Source organism: Cryptomeria japonica, chromosome 10, assembly GCF_030272615.1.
Source record: "Cryptomeria japonica chromosome 10, Sugi_1.0, whole genome shotgun sequence".
In the NCBI taxonomy this organism is placed as follows: Eukaryota; Viridiplantae; Streptophyta; class Pinopsida; order Cupressales; family Cupressaceae; genus Cryptomeria; species Cryptomeria japonica.
In genome coordinates this window covers 225,219,227-225,243,716 of record NC_081414.1, presented here as the reverse complement: position 1 = coordinate 225,243,716, position 24,490 = coordinate 225,219,227, and the positions used below count along the sequence as shown (strand labels likewise).

General features: G+C 40.0%; 1 protein-coding gene across 3 annotated transcripts in view; it reads right to left on the bottom strand.

Annotated features, from left to right (window-relative positions):
• Window positions 1–24,490, bottom strand: part of LOC131034874 (exocyst complex component SEC10b) — a 147,387-nt gene that overhangs the window by 83,372 nt on the left and 39,525 nt on the right. For all 3 annotated transcript variants that reach the window (XM_057966474.2, XM_057966475.2, XM_057966476.2), the window contains 2 exons: window positions 13,666–13,785; window positions 13,455–13,546 (listed from right to left, as the gene is read on the bottom strand). In XM_057966474.2, the coding sequence (XP_057822457.2) occupies window positions 13,455–13,546; window positions 13,666–13,785 (212 nt within the window). The remainder of the gene's footprint in view (window positions 1–13,454; window positions 13,547–13,665; window positions 13,786–24,490) is intronic.

The following is a 24,490-nucleotide window of genomic DNA, read 5'->3' as shown; positions in this document are numbered from 1 at the left end:
CAGACAGAATTGTGTTACTTGAAGTAACAAGGCAGTTGGCAGCATATGTGAAGGCATTCAGACACAGACATCAGAATGGAGTCCAGGTACCTATTATTTTGGGTAATTCAGTTGAGGTATGTCCTAATGTCTTAGCCATGGATGACGCAGAGAAGGAGTTAGCCTTGTATTCTTTTTCATCTTTTGCTTGGAGAGAGAGCTTTGATCCACATGGACATTTAGAGGAGACGGTCGGTAGAAGATTTAGACATGAGCACCAAATTGAAGATTTTATGATGAACCTCCTAGATGATCTTGAAGTGAAACGAAAGATACATTCTAGATTGCCTTTGGATTTCATCAGGAAGTGTAGGATTTACAGAGTGGCCGACCAAGCTCAGGACAATGGCAGGCACATCCAGTCTTCCTATGATAGAGAAAGCAAAACAATAAGGTTGGATTAGTATGAGCCCGAGGCCGTGGATTTAGATGATTTGATGGCACCAGTTTTGTCTTGTACTCGCAGATGGGTAGACGTTCAGCATCAGAAGTTGAGAGAACAAGGCATAGCTATGTCTTTTACTTTGGAAGAAAAACCAGCCGAAGGTGGAGCAAGCGTGAGTGAAGGCAATCCTAATCCTAGGAATTCAGGTGAAGGTAACCTTCGATGTGCCAGTGAAGGCAATCTCCATCCGAGAGGTTCGAAGAGAAAGGAAAGATCAGAAAAGAAAGAGCCTTCCAAGAAAAAGCAAGGGGCCAACAAAGATCAAGCACCAGGTACTTCTTCTAGACCAGAGAATAGAACAATTCGAGTGGAAGAGTCCATGGAGTCTATGGTACAGAATGACAGGCAGGAGGAAGGACAGGCACAACATGTTTCATCCGATGGATCTCTCCAAGACTATGATTTAGAAGAAGATAATGAAATAACATATCCTCCCAGACAAGAAGAAATAGTACATAAAGAAATTAAAGTTCAAGAGACAAGATCGAATATCCCAGATTGGTTGAAGGAAAGATTGGCCAAGGTGATCGTAGTAGAGGACGAGGACAGTGCAATTGATTTAGAGAGCCTTGTTGGACGTTCACATATGACAACAGAGAAGAAGAAGGCTACAAAGATGTCCAAGATGATTCGAGATGAGACTGGATCTAGAAAACTACAGATAGCTACACCGGCAACAGATAAATACGAGGGTGAGATCCTAGCAGAGGATTATGATATACAGACTATTGAGTTAGGACCATCCACAGCAGAGCAGACTTTAGAGGATGCCACCGACACATTTGAGGCATTGAAGGACAAGCTTAGAGAAGAAGTGGAAAAGAATAAAAAGCTTGAGAGAGAGGTCGGTGCATGGAGGACGTATTTCAGTCACATCAACGAGCCTTTGGGACGTCAGGATCCAGTTAGATCACCAGTGCAGGCATTGCCCCTTCAATCGATCAATGAAGCAGAAAGATTCAGGAACCTGGTCCAGCTTACATGTAGTTGGATGGATAGATCTCATACAGTGGCCATAGGGTTTGTTACAAGGATGTCGAAGATCATTCATCAGGCTATCCAAGTTCTTGAGATTATCCACACATTGATGGCAACAGTAGCTGCATTTGCCCATACCAAGGACGTTGTCATCCCTGTCTTGAAAGTAATAAGACATACATCCAGAAGAATTTTAGCGCAGGAGAGGATCTTAGAAGGTGATTCTCACAGTTTGTTTCAGTGGTCAACCTTACTCCATATAAAGAATGTTCTCTTCGAGGACATCAGTGTTAGATGTGGTCAAGTTGAGGAGGTGATCAATCCGATCCAGGACAGAGTATTTGAGGTACTTCGTACCATTCTTGGCAAAAGGATCGAGGTTGAGACAGATGTGGATATGCAGGAATTTGAGGATAGAATCAAGATCATCTTTTGCAAGGACGCAGATGTTACAGATGAGCAGTATGATCAGATGTATGCCACCATGCTCCTGATTGATAGAACGAAGGAACTTGAATCTACTTGGGACGCAGCTCTTCTAGATGCATTCGATCAGGTTATCCACTTAGAAGAGAGTATCAAGAATCTTCCCGAGATTCCAATCACAGAAATCGAAGGAATCGTGACAAAATTCATTGCATATGCTAAGAAAGAGAATTGGAAAGGGAATAAGATTCTAGATGAAAGGTTGTTACAGATGACATGACATCTTATTTCTCATTGGTTGATACCTCCTAGGTTTTTGTGCCGAATTTAATATTTGGCTATGTATTTAATATTGTTCAGTAAAAAGGAGGTCATTTGTAACAAACCCTAATTAGGGTTTAGGTGTCATGATCTTGTCCGTTGATTTACTTTCAATCTGGACCTTTCATTGTAATTGGGGATGCTATATATACCCCCATTTTTCATTTCATTTGGTAATAGTGTGAGAGTAATAGTTGATGTAATAGAGAATAGAGATTAAAGCTAGAAGCAATTTTATAGCAAGATTGAGTCTTGAAGAGAGAACTCCAAGCAATTGTTGTACATGATGATTTGGAAATCAATAAAATATTGAAGTTATGGTGTTTTGTTGCAAATTTCTTGAGTTATCTTCATGGTTGTTTGGTACACTTGAATCGTGCTCAATCGAAGTAGTTTGTTAATTTGAAAGACTAAGTGTGAGATTTGATATTTGGTAGGATTCGCAATCCAAACCACTAGCTTCTTGCTGATTGTAGGAACGCCTTGCATGGTCGACTGGAGAACACTTTGAGTCCTTAATCTTCAATTATCATTGTGTCTTGGATATGTACCTTCATAGTAGTGTCCTTGGTCTTTGATGCATTGAATACCATTATATTACCTTAGAAGATCGCACTAATTTCAATTAAGTTGTTATCTTATGGCAAAATTGAAGTTGGTTGAGTCTTGCCAAATCTCATCCATGCTAAGTCATTCATAGGGTTAGGCTAGATTAGACCTCTTAAGCCCTATCCTTTTGTGTTTTTTTTGAAAGTTCCTTTAGTTTAGTAAAATCTTCGAGCTATAGAACGCGTAAGACCCCTTGGAGGAAACAGCAAATCACATCATACCACTAAAAAAGCTTGTCCACACGTGGAGACCCCACTAAAAGAACCTTGGAGTCCATCTAACTGATCCTTTTTGCAGATCTTCAGCAGTTAGAGACTATTTTCTCAAGAGAGGATAAGATACCTATTGGTATTTTATTCTGTGTATGATTGTGTATAAAATACACGTCAACACATACATAGCAGCTAAGAGATTGCTATAGGAGAGGCATCCATCATTCTTTTGGACCCCTTGGATGGCACATTGTCTTGACCTTCTTTTGGAGGATATAAACAAAATTGGTTGGATAAGACCAATTGTAAAAAATGCTAATAACACCGCAAAAGATATTTATATTTATAATCACCCTTGAGTTCTTTGATCGACGAGAGATCACACCAAGGGGAAAGAACTTGTGCAAACAAATGTCACAAGGTTTGCAACTAACTTCTTAATGTTGCAAAGCATTACTAGTTTGTTAACATTGTTGAGGCAAATGATTGTGAGTCAAGTATGCCTAGACTCGCCATATTGGAAAAAGGTTGATGGAGAAAGGATTGCAAAGACAATTTTTTATGGTGTCTTTGTGAAGGAAGTCGCAAAGGTCATCAAGGTAACCTCAAACTTCCATTTAAGTTTCAAAATGAATCTTTTACTTTTAAACTTCAAAGTATTTACTTTCATTGTGAACTAGTAATTTTAATTTGTTTTGTACTTGTAGGTGTTAGAACCTTTGGTGAGTGCTTGGTGGATAGGAATCAAAACCCAATGGAGTATATTTATGAAGCCATCGAGAAGGCCAAAGAGGCCATCCAAAACTATTACAGGGGGGATAGAGAATGATTTGATCCTATTTAGGAGATCATTGATCAAATGTGGAACAATAAACTCGACCAGCCCATTCTTGCAATGAGGTCCTACTTCAGCTCCAATTTTTTCTACGCACATAGCTTCACAAATCCTAATGGAGAGATTATGGAGAGCATTTCAACATGCATGGAGAGAATCACACCCATGGTTTAGGTGAGGGACCTAATTATTTCTAAGCTCAAAATTACAATCAAGATGGGGTGAGGCCCTTTTCATCGACACTTACTATTCAAGAGAGATCCATCCAAACACAATCATCATAAATTCATAATAGTTATTAGCTAGCTATTATATCTGCATGATGAAATGATTTTGTACTCTATATGTATTCAAATCTAATGGAAAACACTTCCCCAAAGTTTTATAGACTCATTTGATACATTTGTAATTAAATTTTCGATAAATTTGTGCTTTTTAAAGGAATTTAAGTAAATTTTTAAGTTGTTGAATTGGAATTTTTCACTCTGTCAAGTCCAAGTATGTACACTATGGAAGGAACAATCATAAGATCTACTTTGTTATTGATGTAATAATCAATTCATACCCTTGCCTATCCACTTATTGATATACACTGTTACTAATTCATTTGATACTTTTGAGTTTCTCTATTAAAGTTTAATAGGTACCTGTTGTGACCATTTCACACATCACCCCATTAAAATGGGGACCCCCTCTTTTTTGCTTTTGTTTTGCCTATTCTTCTCTCTGCTTTTAGGGTTTTGAGTAAGTGAGTGAGTCGTCTGGACTAGGGTTAAACCTTAGGGTTTCTTTTTTGATGTTTTCAAGCCGAAGTCCAATCAAATTTTGAAGATTATTTAGCCTCCTCCCGAAGGTTGCAATTTTGAAATAGGCTGAGCTTGCCAAGAAGTCAGATACGTCTGTCTAGGTCCAGTCAGAATTTTGAAGGCAAGTCCAAATTTTACCTAAGTGTTAATGATGGAATTGTGCAATTTTGTCCGGATGAATTTTGACAAATTTTGGAAGGTTTGATAATTGACCCCTGGCCTTGGAGATAACCTAATTATGCCTTGTGAAGTGACTGAAAGCCTAAATTTTGGATACTTTGGCCTATAGAGGTAAGATCGCTCCTGTCCCTCACCCAGGGACCAGGGCGAAATTGATATTTTATGCATCTTGGTTAGTGACTTGTTTTATTTGTTTTGTGCAGGGTCGCCAGGAGATACAATTGAACACGAATTGAAGATTTTGAAGATTTTGAAGACTCAAAACGACAAGTTTTTTTAGTTTAAGGACCAAATCGCTCCTGTCCCTCTCCCAGGGACCAGAGCGATTTTCCTCAAAACACACCTTCTTGGACATTTTTTGGATTTGGACTTTTGTCCATAACTTGCGAAATGATGGTATCTTCCCCAGCAAAGAAAATTTGAGATGATAATTATGAAGATTTGACCTTGAGGACCAAAATCGCTCCTGTCCCTCACTGAAGGACCGGAGCTTGTTTTTCAAAGTTGCACTGTCCTTGCAGGACCAAGACGATTTTTTTGATTGGAAGAGATCAAGGAGGGCATGTTTTGTCCATTGAATATAATTTGAGTAATTGGCAAACAAGGAAATATGCTAAAATGACAAAATCGAACCTGTCCCTCACTGAAGGACCAGAGCTTGTTTTTCAAAATTACATTGTCCTCACAAGATTTAGACGATTTCACGATTTGAGGAGGACAAGGAAAGTACGTTTTGCTAATTGAATATAACTTGAATGGAACAGGATGAAGAAAATCAACCCAAAATTGCCTGGGCGCTCCTGTCCCTCTCCAAGGGACCAGAGCGATTTTCTCAAAGGACAAATTCTTGGCCAAGGAAAAGCGAATTTCAAGCTTGATATGAAGGAAAGAAGACTCAACCAATCCGTTGAAGATAATTTTGAAGGTTGCAAAACGCAAAGTGAGCCCATATTGGCCAAAACGCTCCTGTCCCTCTCCCAGGGACCAGGGCGAAAAATGTATTATCAAGTCTATTCTTCCAAATTTGGTTGAGTCCAAGCCAAGGCACATGATGGTAATGATATTTGGAATGCCCCAAAGAAGAACGAAGTTGTAAAAGACCACGAGAACTTGATAGAATTGGCTAAAGCGCTCTTGTCCCTCTCCAAGGGACCAGAGCGAAATCTTTAAATTTGCTTAAACGCCTAACGTTTTGGAGTGCCACTTTCATTTGCAAGACTCAAGAAGGAATAAGAAACAATGTTTTACGTCTTGGAGAAAATTCGATGTTAATATGATTAAGATTTTGTGCCATGGGTTAAGGATCGCTCCTGTCCTTCACTGGAGGACCAAGGCGATTTCTATGGAATCGACCATTCCCTTCAAAAAACTACGTCAAGGCAAGGTTACACAGGGTCAAAAATGTCTTTCGAAGGACGAAGAACAAGGAGTTAACGTCAAAAGTCGACAAGTTTAAGCTCAAAAGTGAAATTCACTCCTATCCTTCACTGGAGGACCAGGGCGATAATCCTTGGAGGAGCTCATTTAGCCTCGAGAAAGCAAATTGGACATGCATGAAGAAAACAATAAAGATCATTGCCTACATCACGACTCGATTTGGCAATTTGGAAAATGAAGACCAAAGGCAAAAAGTAAAGTTCGCTCTTGTCCCTCACCAAGGGACCAGGGCGAAAACCCCTAGAATATCGAGTTTGCCTTGCAAAGAACAAGTTAAGCACGTATGGAATGGATGGATGAAATCATCACTTGCCTCACATCATAAATTGACAATTTGGAAAACGAAGGATCAAGGATAAAAGACAAGTTCGCTCCTGTCCCTCACCAAGGGACCAGGGCGAGAGTACTTAAGGCACACTCCTGCCACAAAAGGAATGAATTAAACTCAAAATGCCAAGCGAGAACCCCATTTTGGACGTAGAGGATGAAGTTTCAGACGTAAAAAATGAAAGATGGAGGACCAAAATGCATGGGCGCTCCTGTCCCTCTCCCAGGGACCAGAGCGATATTGATAGATGTCCCTTATTCCTCCCATGTTTAGGCGCCAACATTTTTTGAATTGCATTAAGTGCTAAATTCGATAAAACTTTGAAATATTTTTAATTAAAATTGGCATTTAATGAGTTCGCATAAGGCATTTAATAATTGAATTAAGCCTTTTAAAAAATCGAAATTTAATTACAAAGGCATTTAATTAATTAATTATTAAATTAAATAAAAAGGGAGAGCGCTTGGGGTTTTATTTTTATATTTTTGTAAAGGTCGGCCTCCTTTTTATTTAATTTTTGTTTATTTTTGCCTATTTTCTAAGTCGGCCTATGGGCAATTGCAAAGCATAAGCGCCTATATATGGGAGGTACTTGGAAACATTTTAATCCATCATTCAATCATTGTTTACATGCGATTTGGAGAAGCAATAGAAGGAGCGAAATTTCATCCAAGGGAGTGCAAATTTTGATCCAAGGAGAGGAGCGAAATTTCAATCCAAGAGGGAGTGCGAACTTTGTTAGAGGTTAAGAGGTGGAGCGAGTTTCCCTCAAGGCGTTGAAGACCCAAGGTGGTGAAGTTGATGAAGGAGGCGCATTTGCTAGAAGAAGCTCACGTTGAAGACTTCGATCCACATTTTGCTTAGCAAACTTCCTTAATTTTGTATCTTTCCTTAGAGTTAGTTCTCAAGAGAGGTATGGCAAGATCTCCCTTGTCCAAATTTTGAATTTTGAATCGTCCTAGCCTCAATCTTGAATTTTGAATTTTGAATCTTGAATTCCAAATTACATCGTTATATTTAGGAAATGATAATTCAAGGATTTATCATGAGGTTTCCTAAATTCAATCTTTAATCTAGTCTATATTTCTATATTGCAAAATCCATTACTCATTATGAAATGTGGTGTAGGTGTTACGATGGCGACCCCAAAGGCAGGAGCATCCACCAGTCGTCCAGCCCTCATGAAGGAAGATCAAAAGAATGAAGAATTGGAGACCAAGATCGTGTCGAAGTGGAACAACATTGGAGATACCAACTTGGGAAACTTCAGTGTGAAGAAGTTTCGAGAGGTCCCTTACATTGGCAAGCCATCACCTGTCGCAAGAAGAATGATTGAAAGTGGCATTATTAAGGCGGCCAGCTTCCCTCCAGCAATCCAGTGCCATGAGTTGATGATCGAGTGTGCTCGCCATTATGACCCACAATCCAGATCGATCGTGTCCAAAGAAGGAAACACTTTGGCTTACCTTTCAGAGGAGGCTATAAGTGAGGCTCTCCATCTTCCGGAGCACAGAGATATGATTTATAAAAGCTTAGAAGGAGCCAGGTCCATGTACGAAGATGATCCAGACACTTGCTTGAGCATCATCAACAAGAATTGGTTACTCAAGAGTCGTCCTCACCTGAGCAAGATTCCAAACACACCACATAGGATCGACTTCCAGGAGGAGTATAGAGATTTGATAACATTACTCAACCGAGTCACAGGAGCTCCTCAAGCCTTCTATTTTGAGAAGTGGATGTTCTACTTCATCCAAGTGACAGTTCAAGGAAAAGGAACAATTCATTGGGCTAGAATGATTAGCCATTGCTTGGACGTGCAGTTAAGAAGACTGAAGGCTACCAAGTCATTTCACATGAGCTCGTACATCATATATGCCTTGATCAGGAGTTTTGAATATGCAGGACTACCTCACAGAGGAGTGATTGGAAGAGGGCCCGGGGAAGTCAGAGTTTGTGATTCCTATGTTCATTTGCATCATCCACTAGGAAGTGACTACAAGTTAGTCAATGATACCTTCACGATGAAAATCACCAAGACATTGCAAGGCGGGATTCACAATCGGCTATCTCAAGACGCACAAGAGCTTGTAAAGAGGTATGGTGCTTGGTTCATCCAATTCCAGAAGTTTACATATATTAGAGTTCATGGATGTCCTTCACCTCCCTACATGTTGCCGAGATATCCGACAGACAGAATAGTGTTACTTGAGGTAACTAGACAGTTGGCAGCTTATGCGAAGGCATTCAGACACAGGCATGGAAATGGAGTTCCTGTGCCTATCATACTAGGAAATTCAGTTGAGGTATGCCCTAATGTTCCAGCCATGGATGATGCAGAGAAGGAGTTGGCCTTATATTCATTTTCATTCTTCACCTTGAGAGAGAGTTTTGATCCTTATGGGTATATAGAGGAGATAGTCGGTAGAAAGTACAAACATGAACCTCAAGTAGAAGATTTTTGGATGAATCTCTCAAATGATTTTGAAGTAAAGAGAAAGATGCATTCCAGATTGCCTTTAGACTTCATCAGGAAATGCAAAATTTACAGAGTGGCCGACCAAGCTCAGGACAGTGGCAGGCATCTTCAATCATCCTATGACCGAGAAAACAAAGCAGTGAGGATAGATTGGAATGAACCTGAGATTTTGGATCTAGATGCTTTGATGGCTCCAGTTTTGTCTTGTACTCGCAGATGGGTTGATGTGCAGCATCAAAAGTTGAGAGAACAGAGCATATCTATGACTTTTACTTTGGAGGAAAGACCAGGAGAAGGAGGAGCAAGTGTAAGTGAAGGTAATCCTCATCCCAGAAACACAAGTGAAGGCAACCTTCGAAGCGCAAGTGAAGGCAATCCTCATCCTAGAGGCTCGAAGAGGAAAGAGAGACCTGAGAAAAGGGAATCCTCCAAGAAGAAGCAAGAGGCCAATCGAGATCGTTTATCCGGCACGTCTTCTCGACAAGAGAAGAGGACACTTGAAATGGAGGAATCTATGGAATTGTAAAGCGGAAAATCGCGAGCGAACCCTAAGTGTTCCCTCCACCACTCCCAAGGGGAAAGGGGGGTCACTTAGGATTGTCGATTTTCACTTAGGAGAGACTTTACATTCAAAAGAGGGGTTGAAACCCACAAGATCCAATCCCACACAATGCAAGATTGGATTCTAAATGAGTTTCAAGGGTTAAGACAGCAAGGCTACCCTCTTTTGTAAAGAATGTAGATAGAAGGAGCAAGCTAGGAATACATAGAAAGTGAGAAAGATTCGCTTATAAACAGAGATAGGGATATAGGATGAAGCTACGGACCTGGAATTAGCAATAAAATGTCGAGACGGCGCTGTCCTGCAAATTTGAGCAAAAGTTGACGAGACGATGGCGCCCGGCGTGCACACGATCCTCCGAAAAATCCGCGAAACGAAGGGGGATCTGTTCGTCTCTGCATAAGGATTCCAGATCTTCAATTACAGCCGCGTACCTGCAACCTACACACAGAAAAGCGAAGACGATTGGGGGGTTAGGGATTAGGGGTTTGCCCTTAGGTTTTGGAATTAACCAAGAAATGAGAATGCTGTAAATGTAAATGATTGTAATGTAAAACAAGTACTAGTACCTTATTGTAAGAATGTTTGTATTCTTACATGCGAAGGTGTAGATGTTGTTGTATGTTGTATGTTGTATGTTGTATGTGATCTCCTCTTCAATGGTTGAATCCTTGTCTTGAATGCAACACTTAGCCTTGAATGGAAACTTAGAATGATCAATTGCTTGAAGGAATGCTTGAATGCTTGAATGTTTGAGTATCGTTTCCGCCTTTTTTCCATCTTTTTCAATGAGAGAGGAAATGTAGTTTATATAATTGCCAATTAGGGTTAAAAGACTGATTTTCCCGACCTTAGGCCGACCAGGAAATGTTATTTTCCAATTTGCAAACAAAAAGACCCGAAGCCCCAAAAGAGACCGGGCCCAAAATAGGGCCAGGGACCAGGGCGCTGGGCGCCATGGTCCTGGGGGACCAGGGCACTGGGCGCTCTGGTCCCACCTCCCGGGACAGCAGGGTGCAAGGAGGGATCAGGCAGGGTGCTGGAAAAATGCAGTTTTTGATGCCATGAGCAAGTTTCGGGGTCTCCATTCAGGTTCCGTGTTGCATCGCCATCATGAAGACCAAAATGCAGTCGAAATTGCAAGTGTCGCAATTTTAGGACGCTACAAGAATCAATGGTATAGAACGATAAACATGAAGAAGGACAGGCACCTCAACGTTCATCAAGTCGATCTCTCCAAGTCAATGAGCTACATGAAGACAAGAATGATGACGAAGTGACATCTCCTCTCAGAGAAGAAGAAACATTGCCTAAGGAGATACAGGTTAGAGAAACAAGATCTGCCATTCCGGATTGGTTAAAGGAGAGACTAACAAGGGTGATTGTGATCGAGGACGAAGATAATGTGATTGATTTAGAAAGCCTTGTTGGAAATTCTCAGGAAGTGACAGAAAAGAGGAAGGCCACTAAGATGTCCAAGATGATCAGAGACGAGACAGGATCCAGGAAATTGCAGATAGCTACACCAGCAGTGGACAAGTATGAAGGTGAGATCCTCGCAGAGGAATATGATGTAGAGACATTTGAGCTTGGTCCACTCACAACCGAGCAAACGTTGGATGAGGCAACCGATTCGTTTGAAGCGCTAAAAGACAAGCTTAGGGAAGAAATGGAGAAAAATAGAAAGCTTGAGAGAGAGAGAGGTGCATGGAGAGGCTACTTTAGCCATCTCAATCAGCCTTTGGGACGTCAGGATCCAGCGGTATCTCTTGTGCAGGCACTTCCTATCGAATCAGTTGGTGAGGCAGAAAGAGTCAAGAGTTTGGTCCAGCTCATGAGCTCTTGGATTGACAAATCTCATACAGTTGCCATTGAATTTGCAACAAGAATGATGCAGACCATTCACAGAGCTATCCAGGTTCTTGAGATCATCCACAACCTAATGATAACGGTAGCTGCTTTCGCTCATACCAAGGATGTTATCATTCCTATCCTGCAAGTAATCAGACAAACATCAAGGAAGATCCTAGCACAAGAGAAGATAATGGATGGGGGACCTCATAGTTTACTCCAATGGTCAACTTTACTCCAGATGAAAGAAGTTCTTTTTGAGGACATCGGTAACAAATGCAATCAAGTTGAGGAGATTATCCATCCGATCCAGGACAAGGTGTTTGAAGTATTATGTACTATTCTTGGCAGAAGGATCGAAGTTGAGACAGATGTGGATTTGCAAGAATTAGAAGAAAGAGTCAAAGTCATCTTTTGCAAAGATGAGAATGTTATTACAGATGAGCAACGGGATCAAATGTTTGCTACCATGCTCCTGATTGAGAAAATCAAAGAACTTGAACCTAGATGGGACGCGGCTCTTCTCAAGGCTTTCGATCAGGTCATCCACTTGGAGGAACGAATGAGGAATCTTCCCAAGATTCCAATTGCTAAGATCGAAGGAATCGTGTCTAGATTCACTGCATATGCTAAGAAGGAGCATTGGAAAGGAAATAAGATTCTAGAAGAAAGGTTGTTATAGATGATGTGGCACCGTAATTGTCATTGGTCTGTCTCCTAGATTTTTGTGCCAAATTAAATATTCGGCTATGCATTTAATATTGTTCAATAAAAAGGGGACTATTTGTAATAAACCCTAATTAGGGTTTAGGTGTCATAATCTTGGCCATTGATCTTCTTTTGATTTGGACCGTTCATTGTAATTGAGGATGCTATTTATACCCTCACTCCTTTTCATTTTGTCATAGGAAAAATTAGAAAGAGAGAGCAATAAGAAATAGTTAGAAGTTTAGAGCTTTTGAGAGAAGAAAGTATTTGTAGCAAGATTGAGCTTTGAAGAAGGAATTTCTAGCAATTGTTGCTTATGATGGCTTTGAGATCAATAAAATATTGAAGTTATGGTGTTTTATTGCAATTCTTGTGGCTATCTTCATGGTTGTTTGTTTTCTTGAATCATTCTCAATCGAAGTAGTATTTAAGTTTGAAGGACTAAGTGTTGGGCTTGATCTTTGGTGAGATTCACGTTCCAAACCACTAGCTTCTTGCTGATTGTAGGAACGCCTTGCGTGGTCAACTGGAGAAACTTGAATCACCTAAACCTTCAATCGTCATTGAACTTTGGATATGTGCCTTTGTGGTAGTGTCTATGATCCTTGATGAATTGAAAGATCATTTGTTACCTTAGAAGATCGCATCAATTTCAGTTGAGTTGTTATTTTATGGCAATATTGAAGTTGGTAGAATCTTACCAAGTCCTGCCCGCATTGAGTCATTCTTAGGATTAGATTAGAATTTATCCCTTGCAAGCCCTACCTTTTGATCTTTTTGAGAATTTGTTAGTTTAGGAAATTCTATTTCGGATACGTAAGGCCCCTTGATGTAACAGCAATCACAACGACCACTGGTGCTTATCCACACGTAGAGACCCTACATAAAAGAACATTGGAGTCACCCTGATTGATCCTTCTTTGCGACATCTTCAGCAATTAGAGACTTTATTCAAGAGAGGATAAGGTACCTTTAGGTATTTTATTCTGTGTTTGATAGTGTACAAAATACACATCAACAGTACCAGAGATACATATTAATCCATCTTTGGTGAGATATGTTTGCAACTGAACCTCTCATCAAAAAAGACAACAAAAGGAAATAAAATTATAGCCTCTATACAACTCATGGATATTACATATTTGATATTTCAAGACTATTAGTATAAAATTTGATATAAACAGTCAGTACAAATTCTAGGCTCAAGCATCAGAAAATTAATAAAAATCACCACCAACCTGGGATAATATCTTAGCACACTCCGCCATGGTTGACAATTCTCTCCGTTGGGAAGCAGCATCAAACCGAGCCAACAGACGGTTCTCTAATTCTGGCAGCAATATTTCAAAAATTAAATCACAAAAGTCAAAAGTATATTAAATGATTTTTTCTCCAAATAAAGAATCCTTGAAATAATCCAAGAAACAGCAAAGAGAGGTATTAACTAACCATTACAATAATCCTGAAGGTTTGCAACAGCAACTTCTAAGCCCCTGCTAGCATTTGCAGTACCCCTGATAGATGCAACAGCCATTCCTTGTCTTCCTACATCTTCTTCAGAAAATGACCCTGCAACAAGAATCCACAAATCGTCAAATATGTCCATGTACAAAGAAATGGTACACTTTCCTCCATAAAAAAAATATTATAAAACTTCAAGAACAAAGGGGGGAATTAAAAACCACAAAAATCAATGAGATATACAAAGAAATTTGAAAAAGCATTGGATATGAAACTACCATGGATTTATGTTTTAATAGGTCAAATAGGTGACTTGTCTATTCTCTAAAACTTTCCATGAGCACTCCCTGTATTAAAGACCTAAGCTTCAAAATTCAATATCTGCTGAATATGTGAAATTTCTGGAAAATAATCCAGATGTTTTGGACAGCATCAACATTTCAGGTCACACTCCTTGACCCATCACTAAGATGGATGAAGAATTCACATTGTTACATTTTGCTAAATCACGGTAGCATTCCATTTACATGACATTGACACGGCATGGCAAATGTGTATAGGAATTCTACTACCAGTGTTCTAAATTTTTTTTTTAAATCTCTAAGAAGGCTTAAGAAACTAAAAAATATACGTCAAATTTGTAAAAGCCAGAGTAAAAGACTAATTTTGCTAGTTTATATTTGAATACACATATATAAACATATAATATAAAAATTACAATCACAAAAAATAGTGTAAGATTTTAAACAAGTTATTTTAGTTTTATGAATACTTTTACAAAGAAGGCTTATGTTAGAAAAATAAGCAAACAATAAAATCTTAGGCGGTGCCATCCTGAAGCATGGCCTACTATTTCAGGAGCGGCCCTTGTTCCTTTAACTTAGTCCATTTGTAGGGTTAAATATAACTTTAAAATAAATTAGTTCTTAAACAACTTATACTACCAACTCTAAACTGAAATTTTCAATCTGCCCGTGTGAAACTGATCCTGAAATGGGACAGATATATATAACAAAATTTCACAACCACTTCTCAAAAATATTAAGAAAAATTCTAGAAATGACACAGATAATGCAGTAATTTACAATTACTTGCAATTAATTACAGGTTATCCAAGAGTACTACAACTGTGGTTTACATAGATATCTTTGTTAAGGACATGAAATAGACAGGACACTTCATAGAAGATAAAAATTAATAAACTAATTGTTTATCGGTTATCCTTACAAATGGTTCAGACTCATTTCTAATTATGATGGGCCCAGAAACATAGGTTAAACTCAAACCATCAAAAATATTCAAATTCTACAGTGTTCTCATATCTCCACTGCCTCCCTAGGCTGACATTGTTTGCAGATTTGGTGCTTTATGGAAAGCAATTCTGTTAATATTGATTTACCCACAGAAGTGCGATGCAGATCCAAACAATGTTCAATTGTCCACATTTGAATGGATCTAGCTGTTTCGCTGATGTATGACTGATCACAGGAGCAATTAATGCAAAAGATAATGACATTTATTATTGGAAAAATCCTACCCTCATAAAATCTAAAGCATATTGTTTAGTACCTAATGAGGAAGGAAAATTGACTTGTTTTGCCATTAAATATTTGCAATTTTATTGAGAATCCCCACTATCTTTCTCAAAGACAACAGGACTACTATGAGAAATGATTGGGCTTCAAACATGTCGTCATGGACTCCCTTTAGCAACTGCCCATGCTTTGTTAAGTTTATTTAAATTCTGTGATCAAGAGGATAGAAGAGATGAAGATATAGTCTGGAATTAAATTTGAACTGCAGTAATGTGAATGGAAGGAAGCGCAACACTTATTAATTTCGGTATTGTTCTCCTCCTCATTGTATGCATGTTATATATATGTGAATGAGAGGGTACGTAGAGAAGGGATATGTCTTCCCACGTGGGAAGACACATCTCTTCCCTACATACCACTCATAATATCACAGCACGTTAACAAACATATCGCTTGCTTGAATGATCGCAATTTATTATAAATCGTTTAATCCCAGCCCGTTAACATGAAGGGGTGTAACCGGTGGCAAACACCATAATTCGATTTTGATTCATTTATTGTTTATTGTTAACATAGATACTAATATGTTAACATGTAATCAATTCATGCATCGGAATTTATGGAATTATACGACCGACGTTACAAGAATTAACACTCCCTCTTATTTAGGGAGGACATATTTCATGTTAGAGAAAACATCACAATTCATCCATTGATTGTGAAGAGAAGAGATATCACACCATAGTGATATTCAGATATATGGTTCAACAATGAATATCAAGTCTCATGATACTCACCATAACTCATAGTTATCAAGTAAGGTATGTGCACTGGCATCAAGTCACATGATGCCTACCATACTGATAATAATTCATGGAATGTCCATAATATTCACCATAAAGATCTCTATCATAATTATGGTTTATTTAATGATATTAGCCAACTGATATCTACCATAATGTCTCAGAGATATATACTATCATGACATGTCCACAAATATCAAGTCACATGATATCCATCAAGATAGATAAATTGATAATTGTAAAATCGTCACCTTACAATATCAATTTGAAACAAGTGTTCATTATTGAAAAGTCGTCACCCTTCAATAATGTTCACAAGGGGGGCCCATGAAGTCGTGGAGTCACAGACATGACAAATAAAAGAGTTTACACATTAAACATCTTAAATATATTAGTATATCAGAATAAATGAAACTCTATCTCAAAATTAAATAACATTTTCAACCATACCAAGTGTTTACCCTCTCAGGTGAATAACTTAAAGCACACAGATAAAACACGTAATGCAGAATAATAATGCCATAGATATCAGATGTAATGTAAGAGATGTTATTCCATTCATAAGTGTCCTACACAAGTTACATTCGGAAGTATATAAAGATGCCGAGGGGGTGCGAGCGCCAATCGTCGCACCGCAACTACCACCCCTCGGTTGCCAACTAACCAACACAATTACAACTTAATTAACTAGTTTTATTTCCGTGTACAATATTGCCGCCAACATCATCCCCCCCAAAAGAAAAGAAGTCGTCTCCGGACGACTTAATACAAAATAGAAATGACATTAAACAGAACTGCTGACGCCAGTCGAGCCTGGAACTTATACACCTGCTGCGTCCTCGCCTGAAAACCCTTTTCTGCTACCATCCGATGCTCAAGTGCGGATTTCACCATTATTGCTTCTTTTGACATCAAAGTCCTCCTGTGCCTAAACCAAACTTGTCTACAAAACACGCTTTTCAGTCTCAACCTCCACCAACTGCTACTCAAATGATATTGTCTTCCCTAGCCAATTTGTCCTCGATAGCCACCCGTGCTGCCCTCTTGGCATCCAACTCCTGGGTATGCTGAGCTAAGTTTCACGCTAGTACTGCCTCCAACCAGGTCAGCTCCTCCCACGCCCTCCTGCATCCACCAAGGCAACCTCACGTCCAGCCGAGACCTACTCCAAGTTCCTCAAAGCGTACCATTCCTACCTGGAGGTGGCCACAACCCGCTAGCACAAAGGCTAGGAGACACCTCAAATCCTCCATCACACTCCCCAAAGGGTAGTAACTGAACTGAATAACTCCTTGGTGTCATACAACTGCGCGGACCTGCAATGCCTTCCCTCAAACTCTGTTTGTTCCCAACCTCCAAATCCGTCTCCCTCTACGGCTTATGGCTTCCCCGCCAATGCTTAGCTGCAGGCTTCTTTCTCACAGTACGGACAACCACAACACTTACCGTGACATCTCCAATGCCCTTCGTCCAACTCCAACAAGTGTACTATAGCTCAAAAATAAACTGGGGTCTGGGGCAACGCCCCTCGTCGGGTCCGGGGGTCATTGAAAAATCTTTTTCACTCTAGTCGTCGTCGTTTTTTAAGTTTCCTCTGTAATGTCCCCGATGGCACCCAGGCCATACAACCTCCTCGTACGGTCAACAACAGCACTGGCACCTCCAATCGTACGGCCACCTTCCCGTGCGGTCAACACCTCTCCACCATACAGCTGTGTTTGTTTATGCAGTGTTGTGCACGTCTCTCCTTTTTTTTTTTTTTTTTTGGCATGGGTTGCATGTCTGGCTATCGAGGACAAATTGGCTAGGGAAGACAGTATCATTTGAGTAGCAGTTGGTGGAGGCTGAGACTGAAAAGCGTGTTTTGCAGACAAGTTTGGTTTAGGCACAGGAGGACTTTGATGTCAAAAGAAGCAATAATGGTGAAATCCGCACTTGAGCATCAGATGGTAGCAGAAAAGGGTTTTCAGGCGAGGACGCAGCAGGTGTATAAGTTCCAGGCTCGATTGGCATCAGCAGTTCTGTTTAATGTCATTTCTATTTTGTATTAAGTCGTCCGGAGACGACTTCTTTTCTTTTGGGGGGGATGATGTTGGCGGCAATATTGTACACGGAAATAAAACTAGTTAATTAAGTTGTAATTGTGTTGGTTAGTTGGCAACTGAGGGGTGGTAGTTGCGGTGCGACGGTTGGCGCTCGCACCCCCTCGGCATCTTTATATAATTCCGAATGTAACTTGTGTAGGAAACTTATGAATGGAATAACATCTCTTACATTACATCTGATATCTATGGCATTATTATTCTGCATTACGTGTTTTATCTGTGTGCTTTAAGTTATTCACCCGAGAGGGTAAACACCAAGTTTATCTCTAAAGTGTTCAATCTTGATCCTGGAGAGAGGCTTGGTAAGAATGTCTGCAATCTGATCACCTGTACTAATATAATTCAGTCAGATCACATTCCTTTCGACCATATCTCAAACATAGTGATACGTATTCTCAATGTGTTTAGACCTGTCATGAAATACTGGATTCATTGAAAGCTTGATGCAACTCTGGTTGTCACAATAGATGAGAGTAGGATTTAAGGGCTGATCAAACAATCCTACAAGAAATTTCCGAAGCCATACTGCTTCTCTTGCTCCCATGGATGCTGCAATGTATTCAGCTTTTGTAGAACTCTGAGCAACTAAAGACTGTTTTCTACATATCCATGAGATCATTCCTGATCCTAAACTGAAGCAACATCTTGATGTGCTTTTCCTGTCAACTACGCTTCCAGCCCAATCAGAATCAGTGAATCCATGTAGGTCAAGGTTTACATGTTTATATTTCAGACCAAAACCAATAGCTCCTCGAAGATATCTCAGAATATGCTTTGCAACAACAAGATGTATTTCCCTAGGTTCACACATGAACTGACTTAGTGTATCAACAGCATAACATATATCAGGTCTTGTGTTTACCAAATACATCAGAGATCCAATAATCTGTCTGTAGAGGGTAGGATCTGCAAACTCCGATTCTACAGCTGCTTCCTTTAGCTTGTGCAAATTTGTCTCCATAGGTGTGGTCATGGATCTACAATCCATCATTCCAAATCTCTTGAGTATATCAATGGTGTATTTTCCTTGATTAAGGATTATACCATTTGCCTGCTGCCAAACTTCCAATTCAAGGAAGTAGTGAAGAACTCCTAAATCCTTCATATCAAACTCAGAGGCTAATTCTTTCTTTCACTGAGAAATACGATTATCCTCTCCTATGATTAGTAGATCATCAACATAAAGAATAAGAATTAATAATTCACCATTGATTACTTTGTAGTAGAGATTTGGATCTGCTTCATTCTTGGAAAACCTAATTCCAAGAGATAGTGATCAATTCTTTCATACCATGCTCTGGGGGTCTGTTTCAATCCATATAGGGCTTTCTTTAATCTGCAGACATGTGATTCAGCCTTATGAATCACAAAACCTTCAAGTGCTCCAAATAAACTTCTTCAATCTTACCATTCAGAAAAGCAGTCTTAACATCCATTTGATGGACTTTCCATCCATTAGATGTTGCAATAGCCAAAACTACTCGGACAGAAGTGTATCTGGCAATAGGAGCAAATGTCTCTTCATAGTCAATACCTTCTTTCTGTGAGAAACCTCTGGCAACAAACCTTGTTTTGTGCTTCTCAATGCTGCCATATGATGCATGTTTGATTTTGAAGAGCCATTTAGAAGATACCACAGATTTGCTTTTAGGCCTAGGCACAATATCCTAGACATCATTTTTCAAAATTGACTAATACTCTTCTAACATAGCATCTTTCCAAACTTGATGCTTGAGAGCATCTCCAACACAGGAAGGTTCTGCATCAATGGTCTCACTCATCAAGGCAGCATAACTGGAAAATAGGTTAGGTCTCTTACTTTCTCTAAAGGTCCCCTTTGGAGCAGCATAATTTTCAGCTTCTTGAAGCATCTTTTTAGGCCAAAGTGGTCTCTTCCTAGTTTCGAGATAATGTTCTTCTAAAGGTAAGTCTTGAACTTCATGCTCAGCGTTTTCAGGGGTCTCCCTTTGAATCTCAAGGGTGGGATCCTCACCCATGCTTGTAGGAGGATCTTGGTGTTCTAATTCATTAGAGCTTTTGGACCTCCTGAATGCTATGTCTTCTTCAAAGATGACATCTCTGCTTAGTTCAATATGCCTTTGTCCAGGTATGTATACTCTATAAGCCTTAGAGGTTTCACTGTACCCAACAAATACCCCTTTCTTTCCAGAAGGTTCTAATTTTGATCCCTTTTCTTTGGGAACATGAATATAGATTGGACACCCAAAGATCTGAAGATGACTTATGCCAGGTTTGTTACCAGTAAAGGCTTCTTCAGGGGTTCTATTATCAAGAAGAGAATGAGGACATCTATTTTGAATGTACACAGTTGTCCTAGATGCTTCAGCCCAAAATGGTGTTTCTATATTTTGGTCAAACAACATAGCCCTGGCAGCTTCTACTATAGTCTTATTCTTTCTTTTAGCTACCCCATTTTGTTGTGGGTTATAAGGTACAGTTAACTCCCTCTTAATCCCAGCATTCATACAATAATCTTTAAACATATCAGAAGTGTATTCCCCCCCATTGTCTGTTCTTAAGGTTATGATTTTCTTACCTGTCATGTTTTCTGCAAGAGCTTTGAATTCCTTAAATTTAGAAAGGATTTCTTCAAACTCTTTGTACCACAAAAAATATATCCAGGTCTTCCTAGAATAATCATCTACAAATATTACTCAATTTTCGAGTTGTAGAGGCCTTTTGCAAGATTTTGAATTCTCATTTTGGCCTTATAGGCCGATTTTGACTTGGAATGACTCTTCCTCTATTGTTTTCGGGTTATTTGACTATTTTGCAAGTTCGGAAACCTATTAATCTCTTCATTTTCGGGCTATGAGGTCATGATTTGAACTTCGTGATTTTAGCTTAGTGATTTTCAACCTGAGGAGGGTATTTGAAAAGTTTGAAGTTCAACGCTTTTCACTAACTTTCTTCCCCCTCCGTGATTTCGGGCTTAGGAAGCCTTTTGAAAAGTTTTGCCTTATCTCATCACGTGATACTTCATATTTTCGGGCTAAAGGGGGGCTTTGTAAAGTTTAAGTTTTAACGCTCTTTTCTTATTCTCTATTTTCGGGCTAAAAGCCCCTTCTGCAAACTTTATAACGCCTTTCCTTATTTCGTGATTTTCAGGCCAAGAGGGGCATTTAGTGAGTTCTTATGCATTTTCTAACCTGCGATTTTGAACTTTCACTCCATTTTCGGGAAAATGAAGCTTTTCGCGAGATTTGTTTCCTTCCTTTCATCATGTTTTCAATTTATGAAAGGTTCTTTTCGGCTTAGAAGGCCATATGGCGCAATTTCTAACTTTTGAAGATTTTCGGGTATTTTGAGGATTTATGCGATTTTTAGGTTTTCAGCCAATTTCAGCCTAGAAGCCGTTATTGCAAGGCTTAAGTCATTTTCAGGTTGAATTGCCGTTTTGCAAATTTAAGAATTTCGGCTCATTCGGCCAATTTGTGAACTTCAACATTTTTGGCCCAAATGAGGTCCTGGCCCGATTTTGAACTCGAATAGCTTATTTCGGGTATTTTGAGCCGTTTTGAAAGTCGGCATGAAAGGTATTTTGAGAGTTTTAATGGTTTTCGGCTTTTAGAGGGCGAGTGTAAACTTAGCATTTTGACGCTCAAAGCCGATTTGTAAGCTATCCTTGTATTTTGACTTAGACGTTCTCAGGTCCGATCCTTCACTCACTGATTTCAGGGTTTACCAGTTCATTGGTGAGACTTTGACTCTTGAATGGAATTTTTCAGGCAAACGGAGTTATTTGGGCGAAATAGACATTAGGAGTCGATGCTTGCAGAATGGTCGTGGAGGCCGAAATTGGCCTCGGCGGCACTCGACTTGGACTATCTCCCACGGGAAGAACCCAGAGACAGGGTCCCCTGTCAATGATGGGGATGGGTGGGTGAATACACACAACACATACATTTCCTTATGACTATCTAACAGCAAATCATTGAATTGAAAATGTCAAAAAACAAAACAATATTAGTATGTCAGAATCCCCAAATATCGTAAATAACCACAAATAAAAAAGCTGTGATCAAAAACTGCTTCCACTCAAACTAAAAACCAAGCTTGAAAAGGTCAACAAATGGAACACAAGTTCAACACTGCAGAATGTAATCAATGTAGAAACTAATTGTAGCAGCAAGAGTCAACTTGGAGGTGGTCAAGAAACAAAAGATAGTGTTTATGACAATCGAAACTCCAAAAGTTAAAATTCTCTCAAAAGTGAACTTAGGAATAGGTCTGCTCAAACCATATCCGTTGTCAGCATGTTGTTACGGGCCTCTATCAACCACTTTGCTCTAGAAGGTGCAATAGGGGCTTTGAAAATGATGGGTCAACTAGGCCCAATCAACCACTAATAATAAAATAATGAGAAATTTAACGCAACCACACTAAGAAAATCAAGCACATCGGTCAAGCCATTTGAGTCGGAGTATAGTTGAAGTGAATAGTATGACCCAGTTGTTTGCCACATACAGGTAAACAATTAAATGCAAAAAGTAAATGCACAGAACATAATGGAAATATTTTAAAGAGCCAGTTTCTATATTAATTCAACAGTCCATGTACATCAAGTGCTTACAACATTACACCCAGATACGACTATGATGATGCCACTATGAAGGAAAGGTATGCAATATATAATATCCGAAGGGGTGCGACCAACCGTTGCGTCCAACTACCCTTCGGGACGACTAACTAATTGACTGTCGTAACTCATTATTACCGACGACAACATAAACATAATATGACAACATAACATAATGATTATTACCGGCAACATCATCCCCCCCAAGAAAAGAAGTCATCTCTGTACGACTTAATACAAAATAGAGATGACACTAAAAAGAACCAAGGTAGAGAACTGCTGACGCCAGTCAAGCCCAGAACTTATACACCTACTACATCCTCGCCTGAAAACCCTTTTTTGCTACCATCCGATGCTCAAGTGCGGATGTAACCATTATTGCTTCCCCAAGGAGTTCTTTTTTTTTTTTTTTCTTGACATCACAATCCTCCTGTGCCTAAACCAAACTTGTCTATAAAACACGCTTTTTAGTCTCAGCCTCCACCAATTGCTACTCAAATGATACAGTCTACCTAGCCAATTTGTCCTCGATAGCCACCCATGCTGCCCTCTCGGCATCCAACTCCTGGGTACGTTGAGCTAAGTCTCACGCTACTACTGCCTCCAACTTGGTGGTCAGCTCCTCCCGAGCCCTCTATGCATCCACCAAGGCAACCTCACGTCCAGTCGAGACATACTCTGAGTTCCTCAAAGCGTACCATTCATGCTTGGAAGTGGCCACAACCTTCTGGCACAAAGACTAGGAGACGCCTCAAATCCTCCATCACACTCCCCAAAGGCTGATAACTAAATTGAATAACTCCCTGGTGCCGTACGACTTCACATTCCTGCAATGCCTTCCTTCAAACTCTGTTTGTTCACAACTTCCAAATCCGTCTCCCTCTATGGCTTATGGCTTCCCCACCAATGCTTAGCTTCAAGCTTCTTTCTCACAGTACGGAACAACCCCAACACTTACCGTGACTTCTCTGATGCCTTCGCCCAACTCAAAAGTGTATTGTAGCTCAAAAATAAACTAGGGGTCTAGGGCAGCACCCCAGCGGGGTCGAGGGGCAGCGCCCCCACCGCCAACACCAATTTAACACCTTCAGAACCACACGAAAGTCCATGGCGCACATCATTTTTGTGATATTTTAAGATGCCAAAAACCTGCCTCTTAGTGTCCTGGCTCCAAACTCCATCGAATGATTTTAAATCTGGTCGTCATTTTTTTTATAGAGGTTATCTGCCGGACGATGGAGTGAACCCGTACGGCAACTGGGGTCACCCGAAGCTTGGTGTCGTATGGTGATTGGTCTCTCGTACGATGACTAGGAAGGTCATGTGGTGGATGAATACCCACCGAGTTCCACCCTAGGCCGATGACCTCCGTCGATGGTGGTGCATCGTACGTTGTCCCACCGCACGGTGGTCGACCGTGGTGGTTCCACTGTACGGTGTCCCACCGCACGGTGGTCTCCCGTGGTGGTTCCACCGTACGGTGGCCCCCCGACGCTAGTTCCACCATGGCCACCGATTTTTTTCTTTTTTCTTTTTTCTTTTTTTTTTCTAACTTTTCAAATTTTTTTTTTTTATTTTTTTTTTTTTCAATTTCCTAATTTAATTGTCCAGAGAGTCTTCGGCTCGGGTCCCGTGTCTCTAGGATCGCCCTTCATCCTTCTCGATTTTCCTCGCACGAGAGTCTCCCATTTGGGTCCCGTGCCTCTCGAGTCACCTGCCCGGCCTCTCAAGTCCCCTTCCATCCTCTCGGGTGTCCTTCCGGCCTCTCAG